The sequence below is a fragment of the Leptodactylus fuscus genome, chromosome 3 (assembly GCF_031893055.1).
Source record: "Leptodactylus fuscus isolate aLepFus1 chromosome 3, aLepFus1.hap2, whole genome shotgun sequence".
NCBI classification, from domain to species: domain Eukaryota; kingdom Metazoa; phylum Chordata; class Amphibia; order Anura; family Leptodactylidae; genus Leptodactylus; species Leptodactylus fuscus.
Window position 1 is genome coordinate 89278283 of NC_134267.1, and position 19167 is coordinate 89297449.

A 19167-nucleotide genomic window follows, 5' to 3' on the forward strand; every position below is an offset into this window, starting at 1 on the left:
TCTGCTCATCAAGGGAGCTTAAGAAGTCAACTCCAGCAGCAGACTTTGGGGCAGAGCTTGGCTGGAGAGCCAAAGAAAGAGGTCATATTTTTGGAGCTGTGTCCTGAATGATTCTGCTGGCTTTTGATTTCTGTTATTCTAGGTGAGGTAACCTATTCTATGTTTATTTTGAGCCTAGCCGGGCAGGTATTTATTTTTGTATTGTTTCCTTTTGTTGCTGCACTATATTTTTGAGTGAAGATAAAACTCTACCTTTGTTTTGGACTAAAGAAACTGGACTTGTGTGTCTATGCCACCCCACCTAGCAACCCCAGACCCTGACATACCATAATCACTGTTATACATGACAAAATTCCCAAGTTATATCTGTTTGAGGTGCGCCCCTTGAGCCTTAGCTTTTCTGCATTATACATGAGCCTGTACACAGTGACAAGCATGTACATATTTCAGTTAGATTAGTAAATTTCACAGAAAGGAAACACAATTTGTTTAAAAAGTATATTTATTAAAGGGGTTGTCCCATAAAAAGGATCTTATGTATACTGCTAGATTATGTTGATATAAGACTTTTTCCAAATACATTGCTTTATCAAAACTGCTTTGTTTGGCCACTATCTTAATTTATTCACTTCATTGTTTACACTGCGTTTCTATGGCCACGGGGCTTATCTGCTCAGTCCCCAAGTGACATAGCTACCTGCTCTCAGGGGGGAGGGAGGGGCTGAGTGCTGGGAGCAGCTCTGAGCTGCGTATGTCTGACAAGTAACGGAGCTTCTCAGATAGGGGAGGGGGGAGGTGTGAGCTCCAGGATTTCTGAACTCGGCTCTTCCACTTATCAGTTGGTTTAATTGAATTTGGCTGATAAGGGCTGAGATAGGGAGTCCGGTACTTCTGTATGTATTACAATCTGACTCAAATCCAGCTCTGCTACATCAGCTTCTACATCAGCTTCATACTGTGGTAGTTCATTTACAACCAATCCCTCATTACTGACTGCAAACATAGCAGATAGCAGAGCAAGTGAAACCCCGCCCACCAATGTGCCGAGAAAACCAGGAAGTGAAAAGAGCATACAGCCTGCAGGTTGGTGAACAAGCGTGATGGGAATACCCCTTTAATATCAGAAATACTGACAGAAAATCAAGTTATTTAAAAGTTTGTTTACAATTTAAAGCCATCATTGTTTATAAAGTGACTCATATAGGAACCGAAAATAAATTGGTGTGTGTTAACAAGTTTATTGTTGTTGAACAGCATCATAGAATGTATTTCATGGTCAGTGGCGTAACTAGGAATGGTGGGGCCCCGTTGCAAACTTTTGACACCCGCCAAAGACCCCAACCGACCCCCCCACTCCCCCGCATTCCTGCGCTTTCTATTATGCTTCATAGTGGCCCCTGTACACACTATTATGCCCCATAGTGGCCCCTGTACACAGTATTATGCCCCATAGTGGCCCCTGTACACAGTATTATGCCCCGTAGTGGCCCCTGCACGCACTGTTATGCCCCATAGTGGCCCCTGTACACAGTATTATGCCCCATGGTGACCCCTGTACACACTGTGCCCCATAGTGGCCCCTGTACATAGTATTATGCCCCATAGTCACCTCTGCACACATTATTATGCCCCACTGTGGACACCCATGTACAATTATTATACTCTGGGGTCTTTTCAGACCCCAGAGTATAATAATCGGAGACCAACGGGGGGTACCAACATAAAAAAACACTGTTACTCACCTATCTCCGGCTCTGCTGCAGTCCTCGGTGGTGTCGGCCATCTTCCCGGGATGTTACATGCATGCCAGGGAGAGTCACAAAAGTAGGCCTGAACCTGCCCGGAGAGGTAAGTAACACGTTTTTTTATGTTCCTTACCTCCCCTGGACCTCCGTTCATTATACTTGGGGGTCTAAGAAGACCCGTGAGTATAATAATGATCTTTATGGGGCCCGTGGCGTCACTTACCGATCCTGGCCCCTGCCAGGATCGGTAAGTAAATAGGTCCCGTTACCGGCTGGAGTAACGACAGCCAGTAACGGCCTATTAAGAAAAGAAAAAAACACAGCGGTAGCGGCTGTTGCCGGGCCCCTGATGTGCCGGGCCCTGTGCCAGCTGCTACCCCGGTAGTAACGCCACTGCTCATGGTATAAAACCTGTTTTTAACATGGCTGGTAGATTTTTAGTTTGGTAAATATTATTCTTTCAGGAATTATTTCCAATAGGCCTTCACTAGTCTACAGAGCAAAATTGAGGGGGCAGTGGCCATTTCAATGAGTGAATTAGCCTAGTAAATTCATGGAACACAGCATCTTTCGTTTGCCAGGTTGACCTTGGTATCCAGTGACCTCTCAGGACAGCAAAGTAACAGTGTCCATTCTCCAACAGCGTGGAGTCTTCAAGGAGTAGGCTGGGGAGGGCAGCATGTACTGCTTGGGTTGGTTGGTCTGCCATGTCTTCGTGGCACAGGGAGTCCACATCCCAATCCTGGAATCAAGTATTAGTATGTGGAGTACCATAAAATTTGTGAAATTTAAAGAACACTGTGAGTGCGTGGAAATTAATGCTTTTCTTGTCAGTCACCCCAGGGGAACAGTAGGTCACCTGGTGGTTTACCAAGAAGGTGTCATCTTTTTTGCTGCGTAACCCAAGAGAGGCTAGCATAAAGTTGGATTTGGCCACTGTCAGAGTCTTTTAAGAGTCTGGGCCTAGGCCATGATGGCCTTCTTGAGAGTGAAGTCAAGAACAAAACAAATCTTTGGGCTATACGATGGAACCTTTAGGTTTTATGGATCTAGGGTCTCTGTCCATTTTATGAGAGTTCTCCAAGATTGAGATTGAAAATCTCCTCCAAAGTGATATAGAGGTCGTCCTCTCTGGCTGCCTGCAGCAGGCCCTGAACTCTGATATTATTCCACTGTCCCTTGCCATCTAAATCTTTAAAGTGCTGCTGCATGTGGCACACAACAAAAGACTGTGAGGCCACTGTAGTTTGTAACTGTGATATATATACTGAAAATATGGTGTTTTGATCATCCTCTGTAGGGTTCAATTGCAGTGCTATGTGTTGTAAGCAGACCAGCAGGGGCATTGTACATTTAGATACTAGCAACTGACAGTTAAACAAACTGGGCTCAATCCAGAGGAGGCTGTGAAAGTCTCAGAGTCCAGTATGTTAAAGGGGCTCTATCACTGGGAAAAGTCACTTTTAACTAAACATATCCTTGCATAGCCTTTAGAAATGCTATTCCACACCTACCTTTACTATGTAAATTGCATCAGTGGTTTCTGAATAAGTCTGTTTTTATTCATATGCTAATGAGCTTCCAGCCAGCACAGGAAGTTCCCAACAGCACTCGTGTCTGCTATTATCTCCTATGTGTGTGTGCAAACAGGAAGCTGAGTCATCATCAGCGGCCTGTCCTGTATACACGCATAGTAAACAATAGCAAATAAGGTGCACGATGGATCGTGCACCGAGTCTAATTAGCATATGAATAAAAACGGACTTATTCAGAAACCACTGATGCAATTTACATACTAAAGGTAGGTGTGGAATAGCATTTCTAAAGCCTATGCAAGGATATGATTAGTTAAAAATGACTTTTCCCAATGATAGAGCCCCTTTAAAGTTTCTGCACTTTTTATTTTTTACCAGTTATTCCATTTTTTGTTTGCCATTTGTATAAATACTGTAACTATATATCACACATTGTACATCAAGTACAATTTGAATATTATGTTAAAAATTTGCATATTAGTTAAAATGGTAACAATTGTAGTAATTGTGTCTATAAAATTTATTTGTTCCTATTTAAGGTACTTGAACTCTGTGGTGGACACCATTCTGATTTACCAAAAGTTTAAGAAACCAAATTTGGAAAAACATGTATCCAAACAAGAACTTGTTGATTTTTGGATGGATTTTCTAGTTGAATCTACAAATACAGATGTGTCTGTTGTCCGATTTCCAGTAAGTAGATTGTCCAGTGTTTGTTTGTAAAAGTCAGAATATAGTTCACATGATTGATATGATCATGCTTGAATGTTACTGCCTGACTATTAATATAGAATATGTCTACTTACATCTGTAGATTTAGGTAGAAATCATTAATGTTTTTTAAGCTAACAGATATACTTATAAATATAACATATAGATATAGTGTTTTTTGGGACTAGAGGTCTGAGTATGACTCAGAAGATATTGTTTTGGAGCGATCATATAAGGAAAAAGTCCTCCAATGTTATGGAATTCTTCAGCTGACCATACATGTTAAATAGCTGTCCGCTACCAATTACCCCAAAGTAAAAGATTGGGCATGTTTTAAATCAAACTGCCTGATCATAAACTACCCAGACATCTGATGTCAAAGGGGAGAAGATTGACCCCGTATATATAAAATGAACGGTTCGGCTAACATCAAATGAAATGTGTATGGCCAACTTTATGTGTTGTGTCTAGGAAAGGTCATCAGCAATCACATTTTTTACATCCAAGGAAACCAGCAGCTAGTTCTGACCTCTTATGTCCTCATAATGCATAAATGTGTGTCTAGTGGCCCTTCACTCTATCTGATAAAGAGAAGAGCCCCAAATGGGCTCTTCTTTGTAGCAACTTAAAATGCTATATACTGGGCCTTTTATGTTTCTCTCTGTGCACCTTAGGCCGGGTTCACACGGAGTTACGTGCCGCGAGATTTGGCACGTAGACGCCGCGTGACCCTTTGCGTGCCGTACACGCTCCCATTCATTTCAATGGGAGCGGGGAGCGTATGCGCCGCGCTAGTTTGCGGCCGTGCATTTATTCACGGCCGCAAACTAGCGCGGCGCATACGCTCCCCGCTCCCATTGAAATGAATGGGAGCGTGTACGGCACGCAAAGGGTCACGCGGCGTCTACGTGCCAAATCTCGCGGCACGTAACTCCGTGTGAACCCGGCCTTAATTTTTGTCTAGGTCTTGATCCTGGAACCTACAAAGATCTATCAGCCATCCTATCTGTCAATCAATAGTGAAGCTGATGAAAAAAACATTTCTATTTGGCATGTGCTCCCTGATGACAAGGTAATTATATGGCATGAAAAAGATAAAATGCATAGAAATTGTAATATAACAGTGGGAATTGTGTATATTGTCACTGTATTAATCTGAGTTTCAGATTTTTAATTAGACAATTACTCAGAACTAATTAAGAAACACACAAACACATAGAATGCATTCTTGGAATCATACTGACCTTTAGCACCTTGTCTATGAAAACTGATGGCCATTTGTTTGTATCAGTTTTTTGCATCTATTAATTGATGTGAAAAAAGTGATGTGAATGGATCCTTAAAGGGGTATTCCCATGAACATTTGTAGTTAATTAAAAGTTAAACATTTTTGCAAATATAAGTAGTGAAAAGTTCTGCAGAATTTTAAAGATTTTCTCTAACTCTCTTATTGCCATCTATTGTCTTGATCGGTTGCCATTGGATACGACCACAAATGCAGAAACTTTTTTTGGCCTGGGACTTGTCAGGAACCCAGCCATGACTTTCTTATTGTAGCTGGGTTATCAGGCAGGGACACTACATGTATCAGAAGATATCCCGGCCACAATAAAGAAATCATAGCTGATTTCCTGACCTTAGAAAGTATCTGCATTCATGGTCGTGTCCACTGGCAACTGATCAAGACAACAAGACTGTGACCACTAGATAGTTAGAGAAATTTTTTAAAACTCTGCAAAATGTTTAATTACTTATATTTGCAAAAATGTTTGACTTTTAATTATCTACAAATTACAAAAAAAATCAGTCCTAGACAGAGTTTGTATGTTGTGTTTTAGTGCATTGATCCCTCAAAAATGTTAACAGCAGAGCTTTTCAATGCTTCACCGATACATCCATTTTTATTTATTTTATTTATTTGTGTTTCAGAAAGGAATTCATGAATGGAATTTCAATGCCTCTTCCATTAGAGGTGTAAGGTATGTTTATGTTTGCAGTATACAAGGACAAGTGATTGTGTAACAAAAAAAACCCTCACTGTTAAAGGGGCTCTATCATTACATTTTAGTTTTTTGAGATAAAGATATGCCTGTATAGCCTTCAACAAGGCTGTTCAGGTGCTGTTAGTTGTTTTTAAAACGGAGTTATGCATCATTTTGCTTTTGCTGCATAACTCCTCCTGCTCCTTCTTCTTCACCTCCTCAGCATTGTCCTTCCCAGAAGTTTCTATTGAAATTTTGCGTGTGCGCAGTAGCGCTCATTCCGGAGCGCTACTGCTCATGCTCCAGCACCATTTTCCTGTAGAGAACATTGCGAGCTGGCGTTGGAGCGTGCTACGGAGGGAGCGCTACTGCGCACGCAAAAACTTTCAATAGAAACCACTGGGAAGGAGGAGTTATGCAGCAAAAGCAAGATGAAGCTGGGGGGTGCATGGAACCACTGATCTAGGGATTAGTTAGACATTTAGCATCTATCTAACTAACAGGATAAATGGTGTCATTTGAAACATCCTTTTAACATCCCTTTAGCGCACTGTTGGCTTTCCCCTGGTGAGTCTGTGGTCAGAGTATTTTAACCTCTGATATTCAGTTTTTTACTTTCACTTTTTTTTGCAAGCCCAAATGGTTCTTGTGCAGCAAGATTGCAAAAGTCGCCATGGCAACCAGGAGCTTCCTCCAGGCCTGCCTAAGCACAGCCAAACAATATCATCATACAATGTCAATTTGCCATATTGTAATATTGAAATATATGCAATAAGCAACCTATTGATTGCTATTTCAAGTCCCCTGAGGAGCACTAAAAGTAAAGTTTAACAAATATTACAACAACTGAAATGTAAAAAATGTCAAAATACAAATCACCCCCTTGCCCTAGTTTATATGTAAAAGTAAATAAACTGTTTACATTTAGAAATATTTATCCCATACAGTAAATGCGGTAGCAGGAAAAAGAATAAAAATGGCTAAATCACAGTTTTTTCGTATAAAAAGTGATCAAATTGTCAGATATGCCCCAACATGGTATAAATGAAAACTAATAAATAAATACCTTATACAGCTCCATACATTGAAATATAAACAGTTATGGGTGTCAGAATATGGGAACAGAAAAAATGTTTGTACTTTAAGCTTAACTGAAAGAATATAAATTTGGAATCTCCATGACCGTTACACCCGCAGTTTGCAGGTAAATAGTCATTTTTTACCATGCAGTAAATGGAGTAAAAACAAACTCATAACAAAATGGCGCAATTGCTGTTTTTGTACAACTTTACCCCATTCTGATTTTTTTTTTCCCAGTAAAGTTACAGAATAATAAGTGGCACCATTATGAAATACATTTTGTCCCCAAAAAATATCAGTGAGTAGTGGGAGTAACATACAAAAAAGTAAAAATGAAAATTGTCTCGGTCCTGAAAGGGATAATCGATAAACCTGCAGTACTATGAAATCTTGCTTGAGCGTTTGCAGTTTTTCAGACTTTCATTGCTTTGACTGCTACTTTGTAAAACCTGTTTAAATTAAACATATTTCTTCTGTCTCTAAATATGGATTCACTCTCTCTCAGCATCTCGAAGATTGAAGAAAGGTCCTGTTTTCTGTATGTGCTATACAACTCTGATGACTTCCAGATCTACTTCTGTACAGAACTCCACTGTAAAAAGTATGTACAATATTTCAGTGGGAAATAAATTTGTGTAATCCATTCTTGCTTTTATTATTATGAAAGGGCTCAAGAACTACAAAATTGCAGGCCTCTCCTAAGCATTGGCCTTCCGTATTGTAGTCTTAGGTAACCCCTTTTAAAATACAGCATTACTTGCTTCTTAAATTCCTACGGTTTGTTAGCATCACAAGAGATTTGTGATACAATCTAATTCTTTCTACTCAATGACAAAATTCTAATTTTCATAGGCACTCAGGTTTTTAAGTACAAATAGATGTTTATTTTTTTCTTTAATTAATGGAATAAAGATTGACTAATAAAAAAAAAAATTGTAAAAAGTACCAAAACTGAATGCTATTTTTAAGTTGACATCACTCTCTCTTTTCGCTTTTAGGTTTTTTGATATGGTGAATAGCATCATTGAAGAACATGGGAAAAATGCAGATGAAGTGGACTGTGATGGAGACTCCTTGGAAGTTAGTGTACTGTTATCATACTACCACATATTATGACACAGCAATAACACTGGGTCCTTGGGTTGGGAAGAAGGATCCTAAAAGCTTATTATCATGTCCTGTCCATATAAATGATAGCTGTCCTGTTGTTAGCAGGCCATGCACCCTTTTTATTAGTACATGAGACTAGTTTTTTTGGTTGTGGCATTGCAGCATTTCCACTGAAAATATTTATCTGCAATGTTTGAATGGGTACTTTAAACACTACGTGTTTACCTTACATGGAGCCCTGGCCTCAAAGAGGACAAACCTCATTGGATTCTCACTGCCCCTGACTATTTTGGCATTTTAATTTCTAAAACCCGTCCACCTGTTCAAAAGATGGAAGTTTATATGTAAGTTGGCTCTTATTCGCAAAGTTGGCAGGAACATTTTGATTTTCTCCTACGAGTTAAAATGTAACAACACCCCCCAATTTGGTGAATAAGAATGGATTTACATGTACTCTTCCAGAGGCCAGACAGAATGTAAAAGTTGAAATTGCAATTTCTAAAAATGTGAAGTGGAAACACAAGTTACAATAGAATGTTGCAAAGGTTCACAGTCTACAATAGCAAAAAAAAAAAAAAATTAGGGGCATAAAAGCAGAAAAGCCATTAAACTAATCACACATACTCTTTCTGTTTCTACTAAGGTAGAAGGCCAGATTCCTTGTTAGAGCAATAGTCTGCTTATTTGTGTGAACAGATGACTTAGTCACATGTATGACTGTTAATTATCAAATATATGTACATTAAATGTAAATTAACCCCTTCCCGACATGCGCCGTAATAGTACGGCGCGTGTCGGGTCTGTAACTATGGCAACCGCCCGGGAGCCGGGCGGCCGTCATAGCCGCCGGGTGTCTACTGCTTTAAGCAGTAGACAACCGGCTCTAATGCCTCCGATCGGTCCCCGGACCGATCGGAAGCATTAACCCCTCCGGCGCTGCTGTCAAAGGCGCCGGAGGCGCCATCTTCCCGGCGGCGCATGGGCGCCGCCATTTTGGCAGGGATCGCCGGCTCCTGGAGCATGCTCCAGGGCCGACCCCCCGTTGCCATGACAGCCGGGAGCCTTGTTAAGGGCTCCCAGCCAGTCTGCAAATTCTCTCTTTTGCAGGCTGGTGTATAAAGCCTGCAAAAGAGATGATGATTTTTTGCAATGCATTAGCATTGTAATGCATTGCATTAGTGATCAGACCCCCTGGGGTTCAACACCCCTAGGGGGTCTAATAAATGCAAAAAAAAAATAAAAAAAAAAGTAAAAAAAAATATAAAAAAATATAAAAAGTATTAAAAGTTCAAATCACCCCCCTTTCCCTAGAACAAATATAAAAGTAGTTAAAAACTGTGAAACATATACATGTTAGGTATCCCCGCGTCCGAAATCACCAAATCTACAAATCTATAAAAATATTTTTCCTGTTCGGTAAACGCCGTAGCAGGAAAAATAGTCAAAAGTGCCAAACCGCCGTTTTTTCACTGTTTTAATTCTGATAAAAATTTGAATAAAAAGTGATCAAAGCAATAACATTTCCCGAAAATGGTAGAACTAAAAAGTACACCCGGCCCCGCAAAAAAAGACGCCCTATGCATCCCCGTACACCTATGTATAAAAAAGTTACGGCCGTCGGAATATGGCGACTTTTAGAAAAAAAAAATTTTAACACCGTTTTGGAATTTTTTTTAGGGGTCAAAATGTAAATAAAACCATATAAATTTGGTATCCCCGGAATCGTACCGAAACACAGAATACAGGGGACATGTCATTTTGGCTGCACAGTGAACGCCGTAAAACCAAAGCCCGTAAGAAAGTCGCAGAAATGCATTTTTTCTTCAAATCCACCCTATTCTGAATTTTTTTCCTGCTTTCCAGTACATTATATAGAATAATTAATGGTGGCATCATGAAGAAAAAATTGTCCCGCAAAAATTAAGACCTCATATGACTCTGGGAGCGGAGAAATAAAAAAGTTATGGGGTTTAGAAGGAGGGGAGTCAAAAACGAAAAACGAAAATCAAAAAATGCCATCGGCGGGAAGGGGTTAAATCCTTATGTATTCATAACCATTATATTATTATATCATTTTTTTCATAGTTTGATTATGAATATGATGAAAATGGCGACAGAGTGGTGTTGGGTAAAGGTACGCATGGAGTGGTTTATGCAGGACGAGACCTCAGTAACCAAGTTAGGATAGCTATAAAGGAGGTCCCTGAAAGGGACGGCAGGTATGTTGCTTATCATGGAGGAAATATGATCTCTTATTCTATGACTCTAATAATCTAAATATATTTTAATATTAGAATATAAATAGTTGATTTATTTGTTTCCTTCCTGTCACCACAGTAGAATTAGTTTTTGTTACTTTGGGGTTTTTTGGAGGGGGAAGGGGGGGAGTTGCCAAATGTTTTTCCTATTTAAAAGGCAGATCTGTCAGAATATGGCTACCTAAAAGGACTGCATAATATCGTGATAAGGCTACATTCACTTCAGTAATGTATTACATGGATAGCACACTGACCCATTATTTTCTATGGGCCCGAACACACGACCGTGTTTTTCACGGTCCCGTATGTGGGCTGACAGTCCGGGCTGTATCAGATAGAACAGAACCAATTCATGTCCTATTTTGCGGCCCATACTTCTGTGGCTCCTATTCATTTAATGAAAAGAGACACAGAAGCATGGCCCATGCACGAGCAGCACATGGGACATTCACATGTTCCTCATGTGCCACCCATGCTTTTAATTCATGGCCAGCCAGTTGCAGCACGGTTGTCTGCTACTGGCCTTAAGGAGTATACTATCTTACTGGACAAAAGCAATTGTGAACTTACGCTGGGTTCACACCTGCGTTCATGTCTCCGTTCTATGGTTTCCGTCTTCTGCATGGCAGAAGACGGAAACCATAGACCGGGTCCGGCCGTGAGAGGCGGTGAGCGTTTTAGGCTCTCCGCCGCGAAACCGGATTTTTTAATCCGGACACAGAGTACTGCATGTCCGACTCTGTGTCCGGATTATAAAACCCGGTTTCGCGGCGGAGAGCGCAAAACACTCACCGCCGCTCACGGCCGGACAGCTTTCTCACCCATTCAAATGAATGGGTGAGAAAGTCTCCTGCAGGCTTCAGTCTCCTGCATCTGTTTTATGCAGGAAACGGAAACCTGCAATAAGGACAGATGAACGCAGATGTGAACGAGCCCTTAGCTTAATTACAATCGGCTATTATACCAAAAAGGCACAAGAATATTTTGCTATTTGTATGACAGCAGCTTATAAATAATATAGCAAACTTGGTTTTTGAGTCTGGTATATTATTTAGCTCATCTCTCCCTCCCCCCTGTGATGCACCTGCTTCCGCTGTGCACAGCCGCTTTCAATTATTGGTGAGGGGAGCGTGGAACGCTACTTTTATGAGTCTGCTGTATTCATCCTTAGCAGCTAATATAAAAGAAACACATAATTTTAATGTTTTGCATTTGGTGTAGCCAAGTGTTAATATTCTGCTTTACCATATCAAGTTAGGTTTAACAGGACATGTCTCTATAAGATTGGAGGACAAAAAGCTTAAAAAAACTGCTACCTGGAAGCTTAGACAATTAGATTATCCCACAGCATGTTCCCAGGAGATATGAAGGAGGTACATAGTTCAGTAAGTAATAACTCTCTACATTGTTGAGTGTGATCATCCTTGTCCAGCTATTTTCCCTTTAATTGGCAGCTCTTAAATCTCTACATGAAAACAGAGATTGAAAACTGATTTCCCTTTCAAAGGATAGCTTGGCAATCCTACATTTACAATAGTAATGTTCTCGGCATGGACATTCATGACTCACCTAGCAGAATGCCAGATGAAGATTCCATCCAGATAATACAAAGCATGGAAGCCATAATGAATATTCATAAAAATTATAAAGAAATGATTTAGTCCAAGAAGTAAATATTCTGTTGCCCCACACACGTACTTTATAGTTTTAACTAGTAATCCCAACCCCCACTCAATGCATATAGTGTATCTAGATATTATTGAATTCTCTTGATTTTTTTCCTAGAATTTTGTTCAGTGGCTTGGACATAGATAATCTGCTGTATTGTTATTGGCCCCATATTTGAATAAAATATCGGATTAGCTCAGATAGCATAATACCATAAAGTGAAGTCGGACTTAAATTCAACATCTTCTAGCCGCTTGTAACTGTTTTACAGAACCCACTGCAATAAGTTGTATGTCCTATTCCTTTAGTAGATTTTATAAGTCATCTTTTAGGCTGATTTCACACTAACAAATCTTGAATGTGAGCACATTATTTCCTGTCCTGAACCTTATGTAAAAAGAGCAACTGCCAGCATAATAGTTCTAGGAAATACTAGGAGCCCCTGCCTCTAAGGAACATAGCACTCCATACTTTAACCACTATGGAATGGTCGATGTGAGGTAGTTCTCACCTCCTGCTCCTGAGTCTCCCTCCCTGGAGGCTACAGTGTGCTTTAATAAGACTGATGTGAGCTTTGCTTGCTTCATGATGCCAAACCAAGGGGGCGTGCTCACTATTTAAGTGCATCCTGCCCACCTAAACACCCTACCCATTCGTGCGCAAAACCAGCCCATACACTGACTCTTCAGAACCCATATTCCAAGAACCTAGAAATGGAGCGCGAGTCTCAGTTAGCAAGTGAAAGAAGTAGCACAAATAGAAGAAAAGGAAGAAAGACATGAGACAGATTCAGGCACAGCTTTATACTACAGGGAGGCAAATTTTGGTAATACAAAACTTGATTAACTCCCCAAATGCTGAAAGAAAATAAAAAGCAATTTTAATGTTTAGTTAACGTTTAAGCTAATTAGATTTTGAGGTTTTTAAGGTTTTAGCAAATTATCGTTTCTTCACCTTTTGGGACTTCACTATGCTCTAGATTACCACTCCAAACCCTAATGCTTGAGTGACCTCAGCAGCAGCCTTCCCTGCTCTCACCTCCCCCTGCTTACACATAGCACACAAGCAGTGCTCAGTGAACTTCCAAGGCTCCGTGCTGGTTAATTAGCATATCAATAAAAGCAGATTGATTCAAAAACGGCTGAGAGGATTACTAAACAGAAGGTATGTCTGGAATAGCCTTTCTAAAGGCTATGCAAATATATGCTTATTAAAAATCAGTAGAGACAATAATAGAATCCTTTTCTAGGAGTAAAAGCATCCAGTTCATGTACTCAGTTTTTAGCTGGTTGAGCCTCCACATTGTGTTTAATGTTTTCTATTTTCGTGCTAGATTTTTTTTTTCTTTTTGGCAAACAATTTATACTAAATTTGGGTCATAATTCACAATCTTACCAGCAAAAAAAAGTATTTGTAATTTTTATATGTAGATTTTTACACTGATCAGTTAACAAGATTGCAGTTTCTCGCATGTACTGAAGCTTAGTTTTTGTACCTGTTTAACTAATATTACAGTTGTAACTTTTTGTCCGAGGTGTTACATAGGTTTAAGATTCTGTTGCATTATATAAAACATCTTTTCTTCTTGACTGCATTGCATAAGTGGTTAATTTTTAATTACATTCTTTTGCTCCTGGCTTATTGGTCATGGGATGTTGAACTAGATAAAAGCAGTATTGTAGCTTTAAAAAAAAAAAAATTCTCATCTTTTTGTCTCTAAGGTCAGACAAAGAGTTTTCCATTAGGTATGTTTAGTCACAAACAGCTGAACAGAGAAAAAATTCTGCAACCTGAAAGTGGAAAGTTTGCCTGTACAGAACCAAGAATTTATCCAAGGACAGCAGAAGTCTAATTCCGTGTTCTGTAAGATGGGCAGTGTAGTACTATAAAGTACAATATTCAGTGACCGATTGTACATTGCTTTGTCTAGCACATAGAATAATAGCTTAACCCAAAAGAACAAAATATGCAAAATGTGGTCTTCCAAGCCAAATTCCTCTCCACCCCCCAGCTCTGAGTTTCCGCGATGGAAAGCCAAAGCAGAGCTTTCCACTACAGCTTTTACTCAGCCTCAGATGAATGCAGCTAATCAGCAGGGTGTCTTATATCGCGGCTTTTTTTAATGTTTTTGGTCTGTTTGCCCTAAACCAGAGGGTGTTTTCCTATGCACTATGAAGTGGAACTGATTTATAATATTGGTCTAGAGCTGTGGACATTTCCCTCTGTGGTGTTTTCCTGCATTTTTCTTGTAGGTACTTGTATTATTGATTTATACACGATTTGTTAAACCGAAGGGGACCATTTACAGAGGAACGGTCTTCAGGTCTGGAAAAGTCCAATGACCTACATCAAATGATTGATGCTGTTACCCTGAGCATTTTGGTGTTTTCTTTATCCTAATACATTTAGCCATTTCATAGTTTAAAGCCCTTTTAGGCCAGGGTCCTACATGGCGTAAATGCTGTGCTTTGGCTGCTATTCAAATGCTGCAGAAAACACGCGGTGTTTTACAGTCTCTGCAAAGTGTATGGGATTCTAGTGAATCCCATCTGCACACTGCGGAAAAATACAGCGGACATGCTGTGATTTCTAAAACCGTTTTGTAAATCTCAGCATTTCAGTTATACCTAAGGAAACATCGGTAGTTTCTCTATAGGTGTAATGGAAGCAGAAAGTCCGCAGAGGAAGCCTATGCAGACTTTCTGTGAAAAGCATTGCGGGAAAAATCACAATGCGTTGCTGCCATGGTTTTTCCTTCGGTGCGTTTCTGATTTTGCCCACTATGTGGTTGGTAACAATGTGCTTTCCCTGGGGGTGGGGTCTCTATATGTTGGAAGTCATGTAGTGTTATCACCTACTTCCCTAGTATACACTCACATTCATCAACACTATAACGGCTTATATCTTTAGATTAGAATTAGATTAGAATTTCGTTAAAATACAGTTCAATGCTCAGGATCACAGTGTCTATCACATGTTCTGTCATTTGGTTTTTCAGACTTTTTAACAGATCCTCTTTAAATATATTAAATATTTTTTTTTTTTTTATCTTTCTCATTTACATTAGATTAAATCTGCTATGAAAATAGCAACACAGGTCACATTTTATCCAACTGGACCCTTACCTGTAGCCTGTAACCTGTAAGACTTTTCAGTTAGAGATAAATTTAGGACAACACTTGAAATATATTTTCTTTTATCTGTATCTACTATGTCTCTTTTTTGTATCTGCTTTGTTCAGTAAACAAGGATTTGTGCCTGCAGGTACTCACAGCCACTCCATGAAGAGATTGCACTTCACAAGCATCTCAAACACAAGAATATTGTCCAATATTTGGGCTCATTCAGTGAAAATGGCTTTATTAAGATTTTTATGGAACAGGTACCAGGAGGTAAGGCATCTTTTCATGTGGGTTGTATTTTAGTGACAGTACACTAATGATAGAGGGTAAGTACCTGATCAGTGGGGGCATGACTTCTGAAACCCCTGTTGCACATTCAGCCTGGCTGCTGTAACCCACATAACCCCTTTAACCCCCTAAATATGCAAGGTAGTTTGTACATTAATGCTTGGTGACGTTTTTTCATATTTTCCTTTCCCACTGTGCAAAATACATAACTTTTTATTTATTCTGTTGACATAGCTATGTGAGTGCTTATTCTTTGCGTGACCAGTTGTACATGGGTAATGTGGTGGACATGGTGCATCTGGACTTTTCAGAGGCTTTTGATACCATACCACATAAAAGGTTGGTATACTTCTCGGCCCTCTTCCAGTCCACCTTAAATTCTGCTCCTCACTTAATACACCTCACCCCCAATTCTTCATCAGCTGCCCCCTCTGCCATTCCTTTCACTGATTACCTGTTGCCCAGCAAATAGAGTTCAAAATACTAATGCTGACATACAAAGCCATTAACAACTTGTCCCCTCCATATATCTCTGACCTAATCTCCTGCTACCTGCCGACACGTAACCTCAGATCGTCCAATGACCTCCTACTCCGCTGTGCTCTTATCCGCTCTTCACACAACATCTCCAAGATTTCTCCTGTGCTTCCCCCATACTCTGGAACTCCTTACCAAGACACATAAGACTGACCCCCACAATCACAGGCTTCAAGACGGTCCTGAAGATTCACCTATTCAGGTAGGCCTACAACCTCCAATAACACTAGCACCACACCACCATCTGTACAGCCTCTCCCCTCACCTTCTGTCTCTACCCCTCTTCCCTCATAGACTGTAAGCCTTTGCAGGCAGGACCCTCTATCCTACTGTGGCAGTTGATCACTGTTAGTATTGCATTTGTTTGTATATTTTGAGTGCTGTATGTAAACCCTCAAATGCACAGCACCATGGAATTACTGGTGCTATATATATAAATAAATAAATAATAATAATAATAATACAAATGATAATGTTAGGACTGGAGGTAAAAAGATGCATTTGGGTTCACAACTGGCTCAGTTATAAGAAACAGTGAATGCTTGTTATTGGGGAAAGACTCAGACTAGGTCACAGTCACTAATAGGTTGCTGCATGGAATCAATAATGGGTCCTATCATTTTTAAAATGTTTGTTAATGACCTGGTATAGGGTTTACACAGCAGGTTTTCTATATTTGCTGATGATACTAAACTAAAAATAATCAAAGCTGAGAAGGATAGTATAATATTACAGAGAGATCTAAGGAAGCTGGAAGCATGGGCTGAGACTTGACAAATGTCTGGTTATGCATTTTAATTGAAAAAATAAAGTGTATGATTATGTACTTGTATGTACTTATTAGTAAATTACTAGGTAAGAATGCCACTGAAAAAAACTCGGCGATTTTGATGCAGAGTAAGATTAGCGCCCAGTGCCAGGCAACTGCTGCCAAGGCCAATTAAATTTTCAGATGCATCAAAAGAGGCTTTGGAAGCTTATAACAAGAACATAGTTATACCTGAATGCAAATCATTAGTACGGCTACACAGATCCTTTTAGTAATTTTGGGCATCATTGTACAGGGACGTAACTTAACTAGAGAACATGCAGAGGGGGACAAGTGGGGTGATTAGGAGAGTAAATGGATTGGAATACAGAGACAGATTAACAAATTTGGGGTTATTCAGTTTAGAAAAAAAGACTTATATGTGGAGATGTACAAATACATGAAGGGACAGTACAAAGACCTTACTAGGCATGTGATAGTGACATCCTTTATGCGTAATGGAAAGAATATTTCACAAAAGACAGGGATCCTCTACGCTAAAAGCAGAAAACTATGAAACTTCTTGCCACAGAATAATTGTAATGGTGAATTAATTGTACAAGTTCACAAAGGGCCTGGTGGCCTTTCTTGAACTGAAAAATATTACAAAATACAGATTTTATACAAGTTGATCCAGGCTTCTGGATTTGGAGTCAAAAAGGATATTTTTTCCCCACATATGAGTAAAGCACTTGAGTCTTTTGAGATGTTTTTACCTTTTTCTGGATCAAAGCTGTAGGATGATAGGTTGGTTTGATGGAAAGGTTGTTTTTATCCAACCTTCTCTATGTTACTATTCTCCTGGAACACTCAGCTAAAATTAGGGATGAGGCTGAAAGTGAATTTCATCATTCTGCAGATATTTCACAGGGGCCAAGGACTCCAAAGTATGGCAGCAATTTCTATTATGACTGAAGGAAAATCTCTGAGTTGCAATTCAGCATATATACAGTAACACAGTGTAAGATGAGACACAAGCATATAGTCATATGGCACTTAGTGATCTCTCAGTTTGGTTGTTTGTGTGTCTGGGGGATCTGAATATACACACACACATATATCTATCTATCTATCTATATACACACACACACTGTGTACCAATAAGTATTTGGACACCTGTGGTAGAATACAAAACAACATTTATTCATATTCAATAGTTGGTAGAGCCTCCACAAGTGGCAATTACAGCCTCAACCCTCCGGGTCATGCTTTCCACAAGTCCTTGTATGACGGCTAGTGGTATTTTATTCCATTTGGCTTGGAGAAGACAGGTAAGTTCCTTCAACAATTTTGAACGGTTGCAGTTTCGGGGGTCTGCCGACTCGGGGCACATTACAACAATCACCGTTTACCTTCCACTTCGTAATCACATAGGCCACGGTCCATTTTGGGTAATTCAGTTCGCTTGCCATGTCCCTTAAGGATTGGCCATTTCTGTGGTACCTGACAATTACCCCTTTCTTGAAATCGAACAGTTCTGCACTTTGTGGTATCTTTCATGCAACTAATGTCAATGCTGTTTCCTACACCATATGATGTAACGTACATTACGGCCGCAGATATCTTCATTTGCATGAGATAGATAGATAGATAGATAGATAGATAGATAGATAGATAGAATTCTAAATATTTGTGGGATTGCATTTACAGAAATGAATGGGCATGTAGAGAGTAGTCCCCCAGCAATAGCCACAAACTTAAATCTGTTTAACCAGAATTAAAGTGGTTGTCCATGACTTATATATTGATGGCCTATCCATAGGCAAGGTCATCAGTATCAAATCAGTAGGAGTCCAACTTCCAGCAGCCCCACTTATCAGTGGTCGTTGGACCTGTAGAATGTACAAAGCTGAAAGCAGGAAGATCTGCACATTCCACGCAGTGTGCACATCCAGTGGTCATCGCTGCTGATTGGCGGGGTTGTCGGATGTCTGACCTCCACCTTTCTGTTATGGATGACCTTGCATAAAGATAGGCCATCAATCCCTTTTTCTTTTTTTTTTTTTAATAAATGACTGTTATTGCACTGTTTTATATTGAAATATTCTTAGTAAAAAAGTACTTTGTGAATAGCTTATAATTTGACTATTTTTTTTTATTACAGGAAGCCTTTCTGCTCTTCTACGATCAAAATGGGGACCACTGAAAGACAATGAGCAAACAATTGGATTTTATACCAAACAGATTCTTGAAGGCTTGAAATATCTTCATGATAATCAAATAGTACATCGAGATATAAAGGTCTGTGTTCTTGTTTTTCAAGGCTGAAAATATTTGTGAGTGGAGTGTACAGTGTTTTGTGTTGTAATGTACACCTTTGTAT

General features: G+C 39.7%; 1 protein-coding gene across 1 annotated transcript in view; it reads left to right on the plus strand.

Annotated features, from left to right (window-relative positions):
- MAP3K5 (mitogen-activated protein kinase kinase kinase 5) overlaps positions 1–19167 on the plus strand; it is a 110670-nt gene that overhangs the window by 54941 nt on the left and 36562 nt on the right. Inside the window, exons 10-17 of the mRNA XM_075267925.1 lie at positions 3820–3973; positions 4956–5063; positions 5921–5970; positions 7559–7654; positions 8052–8133; positions 10249–10382; positions 15354–15481; positions 18949–19085. Coding sequence (XP_075124026.1) covers positions 3820–3973; positions 4956–5063; positions 5921–5970; positions 7559–7654; positions 8052–8133; positions 10249–10382; positions 15354–15481; positions 18949–19085 — 889 coding nt within the window. The remainder of the gene's footprint in view (positions 1–3819; positions 3974–4955; positions 5064–5920; positions 5971–7558; positions 7655–8051; positions 8134–10248; positions 10383–15353; positions 15482–18948; positions 19086–19167) is intronic.